This window comes from Lissotriton vulgaris, chromosome 2_1 (assembly GCF_964263255.1).
Source record: "Lissotriton vulgaris chromosome 2_1, aLisVul1.2, whole genome shotgun sequence".
NCBI lineage: Eukaryota > Metazoa > Chordata > Amphibia > Caudata > Salamandridae > Lissotriton > Lissotriton vulgaris.
Window position 1 is genome coordinate 182,262,391 of NC_141687.1, and position 19,396 is coordinate 182,281,786.

General features: G+C 50.1%; 1 protein-coding gene across 1 annotated transcript in view; it reads left to right on the forward strand.

Annotated features, from left to right (window-relative positions):
* The window catches only part of BAZ1B (bromodomain adjacent to zinc finger domain 1B), a 260,841-nt gene that overhangs the window by 150,023 nt on the left and 91,422 nt on the right, over positions 1–19,396 (forward strand). Inside the window, exons 15-17 of the mRNA XM_086954030.1 lie at positions 11,269–11,416; positions 11,702–11,823; positions 18,760–18,908. Of these exons, the coding sequence (XP_086810156.1) occupies positions 11,269–11,416; positions 11,702–11,823; positions 18,760–18,908 (419 nt within the window). The remainder of the gene's footprint in view (positions 1–11,268; positions 11,417–11,701; positions 11,824–18,759; positions 18,909–19,396) is intronic.

Sequence of the window (19,396 nt, forward strand, 5' to 3'; positions counted from 1 at the left end):
ATCCCCCAGCGTGCGCTCCGCCTCAGGCATTTCTCCCCCCTAATTATTCACGGCCGGCCGTACTTTCACTTTCACGGCCGCCAGGCCGTGTCTCGTTTTATTGTAACTTTTTTTTTTTTTTTTTACTTGTTTCTCAAGCCGCCCGGCACCCCGCGCTTCAGCAGTGGCGGCCGCACACACCACTTGCGGAACACTGCTTGAGCAATTGTACCGCTTCTTGTTTAACATTTCAGGTGAGCATTTCTCTCTTAGCACCCATCTCACGGCCACCGCACTGTCAGTAACTTTTAAAAACATTTTGCTTTCAGCACGGCACTCCTCTAACGACCGTCTCACTGTTCAGTAATTTTCTTTTAAACATTTTGGGCCAGCATTTCTCGCTCAGCATGGCACCGAATCATCGCACCAAGCTTAATCACACTTTCCCCAAGAATTGATATCTCGTGTCATCAGATGCCCCATGCAGTGCATTATGCGCATAACTTTTATATACACTGGTGCTGTTTCATGTTTGAGCACTGCGCCTGCTTTTATGTTTCTTGTTGTACTTGCAAAGTTTTACTCCCAGGAAGAGGGGCATGGCGCTTCAGATCAACACCATGCTCATGTGCAGTAATAGCAAGCAAGGAACGTTGGGTAGTCCGTCTTCTTAGTCTATCTAGCAGTCTTACCAGCCAGGCCGTGTCTCGTTTTATTTTAACTTTTTTTTTTTTTTTACTTGTTTCTCAAGCCGCCCTGCGCTTCAGCAGTGGCGGCCGCACACACCACTTGCGGGACACTGCTTGAGCAATTGTACCGCTTCTTGTTTAACATTTCAGGTGAGCATTTCTCTTAGCACCCATCTCACGGCCACCACACTGTCAGTAACTTTTAAAAACATTTCACTTTCAGCACGGCACTCATCTAACGACCGTCGCACTGTTCGGTAACTTTTAAGGATGGCGCCATGTGGAGCCACATCAGCAGTCCTGCCTTAAAAGAAAATAAAGTGTGTGCACGTTTAACATACATACCAATATAAATTGTGCATGTTTAAAATACATAACGCAACTAAGTAGTGCAACTGATCTCTGATGTTGCTGGCCACACTCCTGTCTTTAGACGCTGCAGAAGGTCTTACTCTGCTGACTGGTGTGGTTCTTCTAATGTGAATGTTATGAACATCCCCTTTCACGCAATTTCCCGTAAACAGCCTGCAGGCTACTCTGCTGCTGGCATTTCCCTTCCCTTCTCGCCCATGCCTTTGCGCGCAGACACCATCTGCCTTAAACAGCCTGCCGACTCCTGCTGCTGGCATTCCCCCCCTCCCTTCTCGCACAGTCCTTAACCTCGGCGTGCACTCACACCTCCTTTATCCCCTATTGGCCGCTTAGATGTTCTCAATTAGCCACACGCTCTAAGCCTCCCCTCTGCCTTTTAACTCCATATTTCTTGCTCTAGTTCCATTCCGTTCTCCCCATAGTTTCCTTCCTCACTGACTTTATCTGAATCTTTCTCCCCATCCTTCCATCCTTCAACTTTCTCAAGCTTTCTTCCTCCGGATTTCTGCTCCTCCATCTCATGTGTGCTTTCTTCACGGCCTTCTGTCTCCTCCAGTGTTGATTTCCCACTCCATGCCTCTGCCGCCTTCTGCTCGCAGCTAGACTGTCCGTTTCCTCTCTGACACTGTCTGATTGCTAAATATTGCATCTGCTGGTGTCATACTACCAGCCTGGCTGGGGCGGCTGCTGTGGAATATGACCGAGCCAACATTCCTCTACCAGGCTTGGAACTCGTACTCACACTACTTTATGACACACACACTGAGCCCACACACTACTTTAGGCCACACACACTGTGCCCTCACACTACTTTAGGCCACACACACTGCGCCCTCACACTACTTTAGGCCACACACACTGCACCCTCTCACTACTTTAGCCCACACACATTGCACCCTCACACTATTTTAGGCCACACACACTGAGCTCTCACACCCTGCACCCTCACACACCCTGCACCCTCACACACCCTCACACACCCTGCACCCTCACACACCCTGCACCCTCACACACCCTGCACCCTCGCACACCCTGCACCCTCGCACACCCTGCACCCTCGCACACCCTGCACCCTCGCACACCCTGCACCCTCGCACACCCTGCACCCTCGCACACCCTGCACCCTCGCACACCCTGCACCCTCGCACACCCTGCACCCTCGCACACCCTGCACCCTCGCACACCCTGCACCCTCGCACACCCTGCACCCTCGCACACCCTGCACCCTCGCACACCCTGCACCCTCGCACACCCTGCACCCTCGCACACCCTGCACCCTCGCACACCCTGCACCCTGCACACCCTGCACCCTCGCACACCCTGCACCCTCGCACACCCTGCACCCTCGCACACCCTGCACCCTCGCACACCCTGCACCCTCGCACACCCTGCACCCTCGCACACCCTGCACCCTCGCACACCCTGCACCCTCGCACACCCTGCACCCTCGCACACCCTGCACCCTCGCACACCCTGCACCCTCGCACACCCTGCACCCTCGCACACCCTGCACCCTCGCACACCCTGCACCCTCGCACATACACTGCACCCTCACACATACACTGCACCCTCACACATACACTGCACCCTCACACATACACTGCACCCTCACACATACACTGCACCCTCACACATACACTGCACCCTCACACATACACTGCACCCTCACACATACACTGCACCCTCACACATACACTGCACCCTCACACATACACTGCACCCTCACACATACACTGCACCCTCATTATATGCTACATAATTACACTGCACTTAATGCAACATACACTCCAAACAATACCACTCAGTGCCACATAATTACATGCCACACAATTACACACTACTGAGTCCAACATACTTTCCACACAGTAGCACTCAGTGCCACATAATTATATGCTACATAATTACACTGCGCTCAACGCAACATACACTCCGAATACCACTCAGTGCCACATAATTACACACCACATAATTACACTCTACTAAATGCAACACATGCTCCACGCAATACCACATAATTATATGCTACATAATTACAATGCAACATACACTCCAAACAATGACACTCGGTGCCACATAATTAGACGCCCCACAATGACACTCTACTGAATACAACATACACTCCACATAATTAAATGCTACATAATTACACTGCGCTCAACGCAAAATACCCTCCAAATAGTACTCAGTGAGGGTGCGGGGGGCGTCTCATAGGTTCAGGTAGACACCCTCAGCGGCAGCCCGGTGCAGAGTGAGTAGGCTCAATGTTAGCCTATGGCGGGTAAGGGGGCCTTTGGTTGGTGGCAGCTAGCAGGCAAGCCACGCGGTTTTGGGAGCTGAGCTCCTGGTCACTTACAATAGGGCAAGTGGGGAAGTAGAATAGAACAGATGCTGCGCTTCCAGTGGCACTCTGGCGGCTGGGTGCAGGGTGTTTTTGGGCCGTCGGGTGCCCAATGGATTTCAATAGGAAAGCTGCAAGACTAATAAAGGCTGCAAGCTCGGGGACGGAGATTCTTCAGGTGCGACCACCACTTCGAGAGGTAAGTTGGGAAGCTGTAGGTTTGGTAGACACCCAGTAGTTGGGCACAGGGGGCCATGGGGCACGGGGTGTCTTTTGGTGTCTGAAAATCTTACCCTCGACTGGTCACGGTTGGAGGTCTCCCTTGTTGTGAGACAGCAGGTGTAGTCAGGAGCGTCTAGGACGATCCTTGGGTGCTGGATTCTGGGTCACGGTCGCCGGGGGGACGTCCTTGTGGTCTTTGTTTACTCTGGCACAGGCTGGGCTTGGCGGGTGCAGTGTGTTCTGGATTCGCGGTTCCTGGCTGACACCAGGGACTGTAGATCTTTGAGCAGAACCACTGCTCGTGGGAGTCCCAGTCTTTGAATGAGCAAGGCAGTCCGGTTCGCCAGGGTTTTCTAGGTTGCTGACCACAGGAGACGCTGGGGTTTAGCAGGATCAGATTCGAGGGTCGACAGGCTGGTAGGGCTGGGGCCAAGTCAGTTGGTGTCGTCCTTGTTAGCAGCTGCACAGCAGGTCGTCGTCTTGTTAGTTTTGGAATCTGGATCTGAGGAAGGAAGGTTCAGGGTGCCCCTAAATACTACATTTAGGGGTGTTACAGGTATGGGCAGGTCAGGGACCAATAAGTCCTTTCCCGGGGGTGAGTACACCCCCTATCCTGCCACTCTCCAGTGGGAGGGAGGCAGGAGCCGGTCTCTGATTGGGTAGGGCTCCCCATCCTCATGATGGCGAGAGCCCGGAGTTGTGCTTCACCTCGCCCATATATCTACAATCCCGTGCCCACATACAGTATTAGAACAAGCAATGCAAATGTAAATAGAAAGCAAATGGTACAATATCCAACGTAGATATCTTGGTTTCTTTAATTGGTTATTCTACAAAGCAGCCAGCCGACACGTTTCGTCAGAGAAACGGTGGTCTCTGACTCTTCAGGGCTGGGAATGATACAAAAGATGACCTGAGAGCAAGGTATAGAGTGACATTAACTGGAGAACAGAAGTGAAAATATTTTCATCACCCAACACTAGTGGAAACCATATTTAAGAGAAACCCTCAACATTTGGTGTGGGGCATATCCCTTATTAGGCTCCAATCTAATCATGGCTACACATGCGAATCACTTGAAAAATACTCTGGCAACACACCTAACAGAATCCTGAAGTCAATGAGTAAAGTCCACTGCCCAATAGTGAATATCCGAGAGAAAAAATGTTGTAGAAGGCGGGTGTGGAAGGGGAAAGAGTTATCACAGGGTGAGAAGCTAAGCAAGTGTAAATTTACCAAATACCTGTAGAATTGATTCCAAGCTCCGTGTAGTCTAAAAAGTAACAGAGAAAATGGCGGAATCACTACGTCAAATAAAACCATAGGGAGTTGTTGAAATGGCAACAGTAGTTATAAACAGGTTAAGTACCTGCGGAAAATCTTACCCCTGATCTGGTGTTAATTCCAACCCGGTTGGGCACAAGTCACAATCAGATTAGAGAGTTCTGTTATAGTGGAATGCAGGTAGCTGTAGAGATAAGACAAGAAATAAGGGTTCGTCCAAATACTATCAGAGGGAAATGCTCAAAATAAAGGCATGCGGACTACCTGAAAGGTGAAGCCACAGATGGCGTGAACTGTGAAACAATTGAGAAAGAGAGAATGAGTCCGGAAGGAGGCTCGAAAAAACGGGAGAACAAGTTGATAATACGTGCGTAAAGCGGAAAGATGCATACCTCTCACCGTGATGTCGGTTATAATTCAAAACCGGCACCCATGTCGCTCTGTCGACTTGTGTATCAGGAAAACTACAGTGGTCTAAGGGAAATGAGGCAAATGAAACTAAGTACTGAGGCTTCCCTGGGGTGAGTACACCCCTTATCCTGCCACTCGATTGGAAGCGGACCAGGAGCCTGCCTCTGATTGGGTAGGGCTCCCCATCCTCAAGATGGCAAGAGCCTGGATTTGTGCTTTGCCTCGCCTCCCCCACCTGAGGGTTGGGGTTGGCAGAGGCTGACACCCCCCCTTTCCTCACGTTGGGTTCCTGCCTGTCTTCCTGCCAGAGTGGGGTCAGAACCGGTGTGGACCAGTTGCTGAGTACCGCAAGTGGTCTGGAGAAGCTCACAAAGGCGGCATGCCTTAGAAGCTTCCTCTGCCCATCCTGGGGGAGGAGGCCTAGCACCTTGCCCCAGGATGTGCATTCTTGCAGTCCCACGAGAGTGGGTGGCTCTCTACCCAGGGGTCCAGCAACATGTCTGCTGGGTGTCAGCCGAAGCAGCATCTGTCAGGACGCTGATTGTTGGTTAGTTTCAGGGGGCAACGCTAAGTTGCCCTCTGTCGTGCATTGTACATTAACTCCCACACTGGCATCAGTGCGGGTTTAATGTGCTGAGAAGTTTGATACCAAACTTCTCAGTCTTCAGTGTAGCCAACATGGTGCTGTGGAGTTCGTGACGACGACCTCTCAGCACCATATACTCTGAATGGCAGCACTGCACTTAGTGATCAGGAATGGACCTGGGTACTGTAGGGCTACAGGGCTTATGCCCTTGCACCCACACGACTGACAAAGGGCGCCCAGCTAGAGGGGTGACTGAGGTATGCCAGGGCAGTGTGTTGTGGGCATGGCACACAGGGATGTGTGCCATGTCGACTTTGTTTTGTTCTCCACCAAGACACTCAGCCTGCAAAGGTGTGTGTGTGTGGGGGGTGGGGGGGTACAGGGCCTCTAAGGGTGGCACAATAAATGCTGCAGCCCTTAGGGGCTGTCTCTGATCACAGTGCCCTGGGTACCAAGGGGACCGTTTACCAGGGCCTGACCTGTGGCCAGAGAGGCCAATTGAGTTTAGGCTTCAGTACAGTTTTAGGGAAGGAACACAGGCCCTGGGTACCTGATTGGCAGGGGCCCAGAGCACACTCAGTCAAAGTACATCAGCAATTCCGCAAAAAGTAGTGGCATACCGCAAGAAAGATGGCACTTACTCACACTTCCACGGGATATCTGATTCAGAGGTTGGATAGAGCAACAGGCAAGGGCGGAGGTATCGCTATTATCTACAAAGATTACCTGACTTGCCGCTGGTTAGGTAGTCCATTGCTAGACTGCGAGAACACCCATTTCTCTATTGAATTTGAGATTATAATCTGCATTTCAATGACCCCTCAGTGTTACCCGCAACAGAGTTAGCCCAAGACCTTTCGGCCTATCAATTGACTCAGGTCTTGCATGCAACTCATGTAAAAGGACATCTCCATGACCCAATTATTTCTAATTTGGGGGACCTAAAAGTGAAAAAGCCCATCCCCTTACTGTGGTCGGACCTCTCCATGATTCCCTTTTTATGGGCGCCACCAAGCATAGCACCACTTTCCCCTTCGATACAAACTCTAGCCCGACCTTGGTCAAAACTCGTGCAGGAGAGGTGGACCCTAGAACTATAAAAGACCACGCCAAACTCAGTTTCTGACTTGCCAGCAGCTAATGAAAGGTTTTGCAACTGGATTGAGAGTTCACTCAATCTGGTGCTACCTAAAATTTCAATCCAGAGGAAAGCAGGATCCAAGCACATTAAAACAGCAGTGCAAAAAACTAGAAACATGGAGTAAAGAGTTCCATAATGAGGAAAAAATTTGAATATTTGGCAGCTATAAGATGATACAAGGCAGAAATAAAACTGGCTCAAGCCTCTTACTACGAGGGAAAGAGTGTCAGCCGCTAACTCCCCCAAAAAAATCTTTTGAATTGGCAAAAAGCTACTTTTGCCCCTGGCCCCACCGAACACCTTGGGTCTCCGCTGTACTGAATTGGCCAAACATTTCTCCACTAAAGTACAAAATATCCTCAACCATCTCCCCCAAAAAGATAGCAACATCTTACTCAAGCATACGAATAGTGGTGGGCATCCAGTGGATCATAAACTAGACTTTTCCCACAATGACACATGAATCGTTCCTAGCCACCCTATCAATAAAAAGTGGGTCGCCACTATACCTCGCACCTAAACATCCTGAAATTGGTCAAACAAACAATCTCCCCCACTGCTAGCTGCGTGATTAACGCCTCATTGGCAATGGGCATGGTCCCTCCTGAGTGGAAAAAGGCGATGGTAAAAGCGCTGTTAAAAAACCTAACCTGGATCCAGCCGATTTGGGCAACTATCGCCCTATTTTGCTCCTTCCTGGATCAGCAAGATAGCGGAGAAATACATCAACCATATTCTCTCAGTTTCTCGAAACCAACCATGTTCTCCACCCCTCCCAAACTGACTTCCGCCCCGGTCAAGGGACAGAAATCGCCATTCTATAAGTGGTGGAAGAAACCAGAAATTTTTTTGATGCAGGAGGGGCAGCAGCAATAATCCTCCTCGACCTGAGTGCGGCCTTCGACACAGTGAACCACCATGTCCTGGTATATACCTCAGGAGTATAGGAGTAACTGGAACAGCCCTATTATGGCTTCCTAGAACGAAGATTTTTCCAGGCCTTTGAAGGTGGTGCTAAATCACAACCTATCCCCTTACAGTGTGGAGTTCCCCAGGGATCTTCGTTGAGTCCTATTCTTTTTAATGTTTACATGGCCCTGCTGGCGGAAGTCCTAGCCCCCTTTGGGATTCATATGGTGCCATACTCAGACGACACGCAGCTGGTCGTAGCGCTGAGCCATCCCAACCAGCAGACCAATGACCTCCATTCCTGCCTTGAGGAAGTCGTCAAGTGGATGAGCCTTTCCCACTTGAAACTCACTGGGGGAAAAGACCGAGCTCATGATCCTCAGTAATTCTCGAAGTCTGCCTCCAAGCACCACATGGCCTCCCTCTATGGGTTCTGTGCTGGTTCCCAAGACAGATTAAAAGTCTGGGAATTTGGCTAGATGAGGACATTACCCTTATAGTGCAGACCAGGAAGACTGTTGCCACAGGCTATGGCCTGCTGAGAAAACACCGCAAAATCCTCCCTCTTCTACCTTTCCAAGCAGAAAAACTATTGACCCAGGCTCTAATCTTGTCACGGATAGATTACGGAAATTCCCTTAATCTGGGTGCCCCGAACTCTGTGACGGCAAAACTGCTGGTCGTACAAAATTGTGCAGCGAGGCTACTTACCGAGACCCCCTATTGATGCTCCGCAAGACCCGCACTTCGCTCTCTCCACTGGCTCCCGGTTCAAGAGAGAATCCACTTTAAGGCTGTCTGCATAGCCCATAAGTCGCTGGACGGGCGAGGACCCCCCCATTAACAAAGCCATGATTCGCCCTTAGAGGGGAAACCGGAAACTTCGCTCAGATCTTCACCTTGCTGTGGTCCCTAGGGTCAAGAAAGCGAGAAGTAGTGGACAGCTTTTTTTCATTCAATTCCCCCAGACTCTGGAATGCCCTTCCGTTGAATCTCTGTAGGGAACCAAATAACCTGAAGTTCCGAAAACTAAAGACCTGGCTTTTCCCCTAGGGTATTTGTTCCTCTAGTTAGGGTGTCAGCGCTGTGATGCTCCTGGGTATCCATGCCCTATACAAATGCCCATTCATTCATTCATAAAGGGCAATCCTATCTCAAAGACAGGATGCGCAAGGTGAAATGTTAAATACATTCATTCGATTATGCTATATCAAAGCAAAACACACGCTAATCATTCCCCCTAGAGCTCATTCCACACGCAAACTAGGGGCTTCCATGGCATTCTTAGAGAACATTCCCCAAGATGACATCTGCAAAGCAGCAACTTGGGCTGCACCACACACCTTCATAAAACACTATTGTGTTGATGTGCAGGCAAAACAACAAGCTAGTGTGGGCCAGGCTGTATTAAGAACACTTTTTCAAACCACTGCAACAAATAGATAGCCACCGCTAAGGAGGTAACTGATGTACAGTCTATGCAAAAGTATACAATCCGCAGCTCATATGCCTCAAACAGAAAATGCTACTTGCCAGTATGCATTTGTTCTTGGCATGTAGAGCTGCAGATGTTTGTACGAACACCCCCTCCCCGGATACCTCTATCTGTTCCAGTACTATCTGTCTACTTCTTACTACTCCATCTTGAACCTTTGTGGAAAAAGAATCTAAGGATTGAGTCGATGGGCATGCGCACTATCGTCCTGGGGAGGAGTCACCTACCTCGTGACTACAAAGACTTCTTCCAGGGCAAAAACAAACTGCAAACTTCAGAGCCAACACCAGATGGCGATCTATGCAAAAGTAGACGAATCTGTAGCTCTACATGCCAAGAACAGATGCATACTGGTAAGCCCCATTTTCCTTCGCGAACATAATTTAAATTAGTTGAAATGTCCGTTTCATCCTTGCATAGATGTTTACTTCATTCTTAAAACGGATTTTACGTATTCGGTGAGTATTTGAACCTTTCAGAAATCGCTCCAGTTCTTTTGTGCCCTTTAGTTTCTAAAATATTTCTTGAGGCTGTTCCCATGAGGAGCAGGCTCAAGAACTATTTGCATATGGCTGGGTCTAAACTGGGGTGGCATGCCGAGCAAAAGAAAGATTGATTTAACCCCGATCTCTTGACTGGGTGTGAATGTTTAATTTATTCTGCATTCCGTCCATCATTGGTTTGCGTAGCATCCTTTTTAAAGGGCGTTTCCCTTTGGCGCTTAGCTTTTAAAAAAAAAAATACATAATTAACCCTACTTTGAACATTAATCGAAGCCACACTAGAACACCTCTCCTTGACTGTATCTTCCTTGTTAGTTAAGTCCACTTGTATGGTTTACTAGTTAGAGGCCATCAGCTAACACCTAAGAAACAGTGAATGGCATGTTGGCAGTTAAGGACTCCACCCTTTTCTCCCTAGTTATTTTACATTTTCACAATAATGCGACCACATTGCTCCTCAACTTCTGCCCAAACTCATGCACACTAGGAGAAAAATCATTTCACACCGAAGGTGGGCCTTCAGTACTAATTTGATAAAACAAAGGGCCTCAACCAGTCTTACCAGCTTTAATGTGATGCTGGCATCAAAACTTTCTCTAACTTATTGGGTTGTCTGGAGTAATACATTGGTGCCAGAAAGTTCACACGCTCGACCTGGAGTAGACATCGCCCATTGTAAGGAAGGAAAAGTGTCTAAATCCCATTTTAGAAATACATTTTTTGTTGTCTGTAGAGCAGCTAACTGGAGATCAGAACTCTTACAAAAGTGTCAACGTTTTATTATCTCTGCCTTAGTGGAAAGCAAGGTCAGCCTGGACAAAGGTATTGTGCAGTGTTTTTCGGTGAAAAACTCCACTACTTAACAGTTTCCTTTTTAATTGAAACATTGAGCGCCTAATGGTTCTACCATGCAATGTTATTGTTTCATTTGGTTGCTTAAGTGTACCTTTTAGTGGACCTCTATCTATAGGTTTTCTTTTGTGAATTGTCCCTTCAGTGTATGCCTCCATCATTTTCCGATTTTCTCCCCTTATGTTCTTGATAAATTTCATAATGAAACCTTTTTGGGAAAGTGTGCATCTGCGGTTATGTTATTTACAGGTAGATTGAAGGAGGTGATGAGAATTTTGAATATTGGACTGTTGATCTCTCTGCCCCTTAACCTGCATGAAGTCAAATGTGCTACTTTGGCATCACATTTAATGTTTGATATAAAATGTTGGTTGCAGCCTATGAAACTGTTTATTTTCCTAAGGATTGAAATAAACCTTACAGGTCTACCTAAGATTTTGAAAAGATTCTTTGGATACTAAAGATCCATATCCTTTGATCTCATTAGGTGAAGATGACAAGCTGATCCTGTGCGACCAATGTAATAAAGCATTCCATCTTTTCTGCCTGAGGCCAGCACTCTACGAGATACCGGATGGTGAATGGCAGTGCCCTGCCTGTCAGCCATCAACAGCTAGACGAAACTCTCGGGGCAGGCAAGTCTTCAGTCTTGAATTCCTGTCCCATGCATACAATCAGTGTTCACTTAACCACCTTTTATGTTGTGCCTTGACCAAGCCTATTTGTCAGTTGGTTCTCAGCTTTTCCATCTGTTGGTCTTAAGACCATTCTTAAGGTTTGCTCCATGAGTGTGGCATTCTGTGGCTGAAAGCACAAGTGAGCGAAATACTATCCTAATGTTTAGGCAGTAAAGCAGTTTCATTGGTAAAATGGAGTCCATTGGTTTCCTAACTGCTTTAAGTAACTTTTCGGTATTTCAGGAATTACGCAGAGGACTCTGTAGATGAGGACGAGGATGAAGAAGAATCTTCTGAGGAGGAAGACGACGAGGAGGACGAGGATTATGAGGACGAGGATTATGAGGATGTGGTTGGGCTCAGATGTAAGTATATGCATGCTCTTGAAACATATTGGGCAATATTTTTTGCCAAAGGGTTGTTACCATAAATCCAAAGTAATACTGCCTGCTTTTGATGCAATCTTTTAAAATATTTTCATGTACATGAGGTGGTCCCACTTTGTCTGCAGGCAATCTTAAGGTGACTGGAGCCATTAGAGGGCATTGCGTGTGTGTAGCTCATGACTTCAGTAAATAAGGGATCTAATTTCAGGTGAGCCTTACTTTTAGAGCCTCTGTTTTGGTGCTGCCCGAGATCCTGCTTCTGTCCTTGTTGTCCTGATTGAGCCTTGCTATGTTCTTGTGGTGCTCTGTATCAACTACAAGTTTTCCCTCAAATGTTCCGTATGCTAGCTTTTACTACAGATTAACATTTGTCATCCATGTACTCATTTAGACTGGACACATGTATGAAGGCACTCTGGTAATATTTGCCATTGGTGATAATCTTACTGCTTCATAGAGTGCCTGAAATTAACAGAACCTGGTACTTGTGGCTGGACTTCAGTTATTAATCTGTACAACTTCATATGCGGTTTGTGTTCAGTAGTGCCCGTGCTATTAAGTAGTCCATGCCTGTCCCCTTTAAGAATTGCGATTTCTCCTTGGACACATTGATCTCAAGCTATGATGAGTGGAAGCCAGTGTTAAAAGGTGAAGACTGTGCTCTGACTGAGGGGTTGTACTCCCAGCCATGAAATAATAATGTTGGTAGGGACAAACTTGGGAGCAGAGCTTTGGTTCCTCGTGTTTAAGGATGCACAACAGCTAAAAATAAAGCCAAAATGCAGTCCAGACTTTGTCGCATTAGTGATGAAAGGTTATTGAGGAGAACCCTCCTTTCAGTTTGTAGTCCAAAGGTAATCCCTTCACAGGCTTTATTCTTCAACTCACCCCCCCACTCAAAGAAATAATCAAGAATGTCGGCTTGCTAGATATGACACTTGCTGTAAACCTGACATATGCTGTAGCAGCCTGGTACAGAAGGAAGCCTTGCTTTGTCTGCCCCTTCCTTTGGCAGGATGATTTATGGATGGAGGATGTTGGACTAGAGATGGCAGGCAGTGGAAGCTGTTGGGATGAGGTTCTTGGAAGCTGCCACATGCTCTGGCCTTGAAGGCAATGGAAGAAACATCTGCTGATGGCAGATATGGTTTGTTTGCCGAACAGCCTACCCCTTTCAGAGGATTGTTTTGTTTTGTGATATCCAGCACTTGTGATCATTCTTGCTTTATTTCTGACCTATGTTGTCAAAGTGTATTTGAGGGACTTTGCAGAGAGGCCCTGCTCTGTGGACCACTTGTAGCTTCCTTATGGGTCATTGGGTATTCTACAGATAATCTGATCTGAAAGAAACAGGTTAGTATTAGATTCCTTACCTTAGAATATCACCAGGCGTCAGACTGGATCCGGAAAACTTTGCATAGCAGTACCCCTGCGCGTCGGTAGGCGTCGTCTGCGGCTCCACGTCCATCATCGGTGTCGTTGGCGCCGGGATGATGTCATCGGAGTACTTAGACGCCGCCCTCGCGCCCTGACGTCAGTTCTTCTTTTTTCCGCGCCAGCAAGCGCAGGTCCGGAGAAAGTGGTACCCTTTAGTCAATTTTTGACTTAACTTTTGGGATCTTTTTGACCTGTTTTTCGAGTCGAACGACTCGGGCGGTGCCGGTAGGGATGCCCGACTTCAAACCCTGCGTCGACTGATCCGACTGTCGGTTTCTGACCCCCATCACTGGTGTCTGCATTGCCTGGGGCCCGACCACGATGACAAGTCGTGCCCCGACTGCCGGGCCTTGACGTCGAAGGCTAGGCGGGAGCAGTCCCGCAAGCGCGTCGAGCTCCGGCAGTCGGCCCCGCGCCGTTCGAGGTCCTGGTCCGGAAGGAGGTCGAGGGACCGGTCGCGGGGCCAGAGTCATCATAGCTCCGTGAGTCTACACCATTCCTTGGGCTCCAAATCCTCAGGTAAGAGGCACAAGAAGTTAAAGAGACTTCATCGCTCTTCTGACACTTCCCTCTCCCTCCCCGCCCCCCTTCACCCCCTCACGCGATGTGGCCGGGGGTTCGGGCAACACCACCCACGTGGCTCCCGAGCAGCAGGCGCCGCGGCCTGCTCCATACCCGCAGGTCCCTGGGCAGAACGCGACGCCGGAGATAGAGTCCTTCCTTATGGCCATGAGGTCTCTCACTCCTCCATCCGGTTCCACGGCGCCTTCGGGCCAAGCGGCCCCGCCTGGGTCCCCAAGCGGCCCGGGTGCTTCGGCCAAGGCCTTATCCCTTGAAATCCTCGTCGCGGCCGTGAGGACTAACTTCCTCACAGAGGTCCTTAAACCGCAGGCAAGCTCCTCTGAGCCTCTGCCGCCGTTTAATGAGGCCTTATCTGATGTTCTTCTGGGCACCTGGTCCAGGCCCGCTAAAGGTCCCCTGTAGATAGGAACGTGGTCAGACGCCACCGCCCGTCTCCGGGCGACCCTTGCTTCCTGTCCACCCACCCCACCCTTGAGAACCTGGTCATACAGGCCTCTAAGTCCCAGACCGCGTTCCCGACTGCTCCCCCCAATCTGGAATCCAAGAGGTACGAACAGTATGGCAAGAAGATGTTCTCCTCACCGAGTTTGGGGTTACGGTCCGTTAACACTGCGTGCCTCTTGGGCCGTTATACCCACTCTCTGTGGGACATGGTCGCGCCCGTGCTGCCAAAATGTCCGGAGGAGGCCCGGACTAAACTCGCCCAAGCCCTTGCGGAGGGTCGAGATGCGGCACGGTATTCCATCTGGTGTAGACTGGATACAACGGACTCGCTACGTAGAGCGATGGCAATGACTGTGGCGATTCGTCGACTTTTCGGCTGATGTCCAAAACACCCTTATGGACATGCCGTTTGATGGCCGTTTCCTCTTTGGCGACAGGGCAGAGAGTGCGCTTGAGCGCTTTAAGGACTCCAGGGATACGACCAAGTCCTTGGGCCTGTCTGCCCCGCACCAGCAACCAGCTGCCTTTCGCTCCTTTCGTGGCCAAGGAAGGGGCGCCCCCACACGTCCTGCCAGCCACGGGCCGCAGACTAACATTCAGCGCGGCGGCGGACGTGGTAACTGCCATGGCTGTGCCCGGGGACGACAAGGCCAGTCCACATCCACCCCGCAGCATCCACCTCAAGGCCTTCCTAGTCCGAGCTTTCAAGCCCACATGACGCCAGTGGGGGGCAGGGTTCGCCATCACCTCCTTCACTGGGGCAACATCACTTCGGACAGGTGGGTGTGCAAATCGTCCAAAGGGGCTACTCCCTCCCCTTCGAGGTGACCCCTCCAGCCATGCCACCGCAGTACCACTGCGTGTTGGGGGATCACTTGAATCTTCTGCGAGAGGACGTTACGGCCCTCCTGGCCAAGGGGGCCATTAAGCGTGTTCCTGGGCCAGAAGTAGGGTGTGGTTGTTACTCCCACTACTTTCTGGTACCCAAGAAGGGCAAAGGGGGCCTACGCCCTATCTTGGATCTGCGGAACGTCAACAGCATCCTCCGGAAGGAGAAGTGCTGACTTTGGCTCAGGACTTAGTTGCCCTGGACCCGGGAGACTGGATGGTAGCGTTGGACTTGCAGAACGCTTATTTTCACATCCCCGTCCTGCCGGCCCACTGGCGTTACCTGCGGTTCACGGTCGGCCACGAGCACTTTCAGTTTACTGTGCTCCACCTTCGGCCTTACCGGCGCCCCACGGGTGTTCAAGAAAGTGATGGCGGTGGTCGCAGCTCATCTGTGCAGGTTAGGGGTTTTAGTCTTCACCTACCTCGACGACTGGTTGTTGAAGGCGGGCTCGCCCCAGACAGTCAGCCACTCCAGACTACGGCCGACCTCCTGCACCTGCTGGGGTTCTCCATCAATGTGCAGAAGTCACACCTGTGTCCCTCTCAGAAGCTCCTCTTCATCGGAGCGGTTCTAGACTCTGCACAGTTTCGGGTTTATCCTCCCCAACAGCAGGTTCGGGATATTAAGGCTCTGATTCCGATCTTTCAGCCATTATCCCGAGTCTCGGTCAGGTTGACGCTGGGGCTGATGGCCTCCTGCATCCTTCTGGTGCATCACGCCAGGTGGTGGATGCGGGCTCTGCAGTGGGACCTGAAATTTAAGTGTACCCAGCATCAGGGCAACTTGTCTGACCATGTCTTGACCTCGGAGGGCACTGCAAGACAGTTGCAGTGGTGGCTCACGGACCGCGATTGGGTCAGCGGCAGACCCCTCTCCCTTCCCCAACCAGAGCACGTAGTTGTGACGGACCCGTCCCTCCAGGGCTGGGGGGGGCCACATGGGAGAGACAGAGATCAGAGGTCTCTGGTCTCCCGTGGAGTCCTGGCTCCACATCAACCTTCTGGAGCTGCGGGCGATCCGGCTTGCACTGAAGGCATTCCTCCCCTCTGTCCAGGGGAGTGTAGTGCAGGTGTTCACGAACACCAACACCGTCATGTGGTACTGCAACAAACAGGGCGGGGTGGGGTCGTGGACCCTATGCCAGGAGGCTCTGCACCTCTGGCAGTGGCTGGAACATCAGGGCGTGACCCTGGTGGTTCAACACCTGGAAGGTTCCCTGAACGCCAGGGAGGACTAACTCAGCCGCCGGTGCATGATGGATCACGAATGGTGTCTGAACTCGGACGTAGCGCAAGGCCTCTTTCAGCAGTGGGGAGAGCCTTGGTTAGATCTATTCGCCACAGAAGAGAACGCGCAATGTCCTCAGTTCTGCGCGTTGGAATTTCCAAGGTGGCACTCGCTCTGAGACTCTTTTCGTCGCGAGTGGAGCTGCGGTCTGTTGTCCGCCTTTACCACTTCTGCCCGGAGTGCTGAAGATCAGGCGCGACCGGGCCCAAGTCATCCTTGTGGCTCCGGACTGGGCACGAAGATACTGGTATACCGAGCTACTCAGAATGTCTGTTGATCCCCCGATTCGTCTGCCTCTTCAGGAGAACCTTCTGTCTCAGCAGCAGGAGACGGTCCTCCACCCGAACCTGTCCAGTCTCCACTTACATGCGTGGAGATTGAGTGGCGGCAGTTGAGGCCATTTGACTTGCCTCCTAAAGTCTGTAATGTGATTCTGGCAGCCAGGCGTCCCTCCACAAAATTGGTATACGCCTGCAGGTGGAACAAATTTGTGGCTTGGTGCACAGCAAAGGCTGTGGATTCCCTTTCTGCCCCTCTTTCAGAGGTTCTCCTATTTCTTCTTTCTCTTGCCCAGCAGGGCTCTGCTCTGGGCACTATCAAGGGCTACCTCTCTGCTATTTCCGCCTTCTTAAGGCTCACTGATCAGCCCTCCTTGTTTAAGTCCCCAGTTGTAAATAGGTTTTTCAAGAGCATCACTCATGTTTCCTCCTGTTCCTTTCGTGATGCCTCAGTGGGACTTGAACCTTGTTCTGACTTATCTGATGTGCGCTCCTTTCGAGCCACTTCATAACTGTCCTCTTCGTCTCCTTACTCTCAAGACTGCATTCCTGGTTGCCATCACCTCTGCCAGGAGGGTGAGTGAGCTCCAGGCTCTTTCCTCTCAACCTCCTTTCCTTTCTGTCCATCCGGACAAAGTTGTGTTGCAGACGTGACCCTCTTTCCTGCCCAAGGTAGTCACAGCCTTCCACATCACCTTGCCCACCTTCTTTCCGCCTCCGCATCCCTCGAAAGAGGAAGAGAGGCTCCACCGTTTGGACCCAAAACGTGCTCTCTCATTCTATTTGGATCTCACACGCCATTTCCGGGTGGGTGACCATCTCTTTGTTGGTTACGTGGGCGCTAAAAGGTCGGGCGGTGCACAAGCGGACCATCTCTCGGTGGGTCGTGTTGTGCATCAAGGTATGCTACTCTTTGGCTAAAAAGGAGCCTCCTGTTGGGCTGAGGGCCCATTCCACTCTGGCCACGGCGGCTACTACTGCCCTGGGTCGGGGAGTCCCCTTGCAGGACATCTGCAGGCAGCTACGTGGGCCTCGCTGCACACCTTCACAAGACACTACTGCCTGGACAGCGTAGTCCGTAGAGATGGCTTCTTCGGCCGTTCCGTTCTCCAGGACTTTCTGGTGTGATCATTGGTTCGCAGACCCACCACCGGGGTTGGTATTGCTGGTGTATCTATTCGTAGGTAAGAAATCTAATACTAGCCTGTTTCTTTCAGATCCACAAGTTACTTACCTTGGGTAATAATATAGCTGTAAGAAACAGTAGTTGGTATTGGATTCCTTACCGCCCCACCCATCCTCCCCGTTCTGCGAACCGATATCTAGGGTTAAGGTCATCCCCTTTCAAGGCCCTAGTTTCATGGCACCAGTGTTATCATGGCTTTGCGTTTCTTGCCCGGAAAAGCTATGTATAAGAACTGACGTCAGTGCGCGAGGGCTGGCGTCTCAGTACTCTGTCATCCCGACGACTGACGCGGAGCCGCAGACAACGCCTACCAATTCGCGGGGTACTGCTACGCAAAAATTTCCGGATCCAGTCTGACGCCCTGGGATATTCTAAGGTAAGGAATCTAATACGAAATACTGTTTCTTACATATAAAACGTTACCGAAGGTAAGTAACTTGTGCTTTAGGTAGTGTCGGCATGGGATTTTCATGTCGCATGTCCACTATAGACTGCCATCTTGAATAGCTGCAGTCTGAGCAGGTTTTAAAGTGTTGGTACCCGTATAATTGTCCTAGTGCACCGAGCTGACTGTCAGTTGTTGCTTTTTTGGGGTGTCAACTCCTCTTCTATAGTATGGCAGGGTACTATGCTGGGTGCTATAACTGGTATGTTTATGAGAACATGTTGTCATGTTGCTGGTTTCCATTGTTTTGGGTTCAAGGTACATATTTTTACCAAAATACAGCTCACTCATTTTATTCCTTCCTGTAATTCGGCTAATGAACAAGCAGGTTTTAACTTTTTCCTTTCAAAAACGTCATTTTCAGTGAGATCTAGGAAGGCAGCCAAGACCAAGCAGAGCACAGCCACGCGTTCTGCCCGAAAGAGCAGGCCAATCAGGAAGAAGAGTTCAGCTGTTGCTAAAGGCACCAGGCAGCGTGCTGCACCTGTCAATGGCGCAGACGTCGATGAGCTGGTAAGAGCAAAATTAACTCCCTTGAGGAAACTGGTATTCACATAAGTTACACACCAAACAGGTGTGCCTTCTCCCACAGTATTCTGACATTCGCCTCCTCTCAGAACAAAGCCTGCAGATCCCAGACGCCTGCTACAAGGGGCATAGGTATGCTTGGCATCTGTTTTGCCTGGCGACTTTCACACATTGTCTTCTTCATTATCAAGCAGTGTGCAGCTTATTAAAACGCTTTAAATAGCATCTGTGTTTTGGAAAGTAGGCTTGAGCTAGGGGTGTGGCAAGCTTGCTTGTGTTGACAATGTCAGCAATGTTGGAATCTGACAGTTGTTGGCCCGGTACTGCTTCTGCTCTCATTACTCCTTATCACACCCCCTCTAAAGGACATGGGTTTTAGTTCCAGTGCACAGTGCCACCATGCTTCTGGACTTTACTTTTAGAGGCTCTAATTGGCAGGGACTTGTACCTCCACAGCTGCCCACATCTTCATG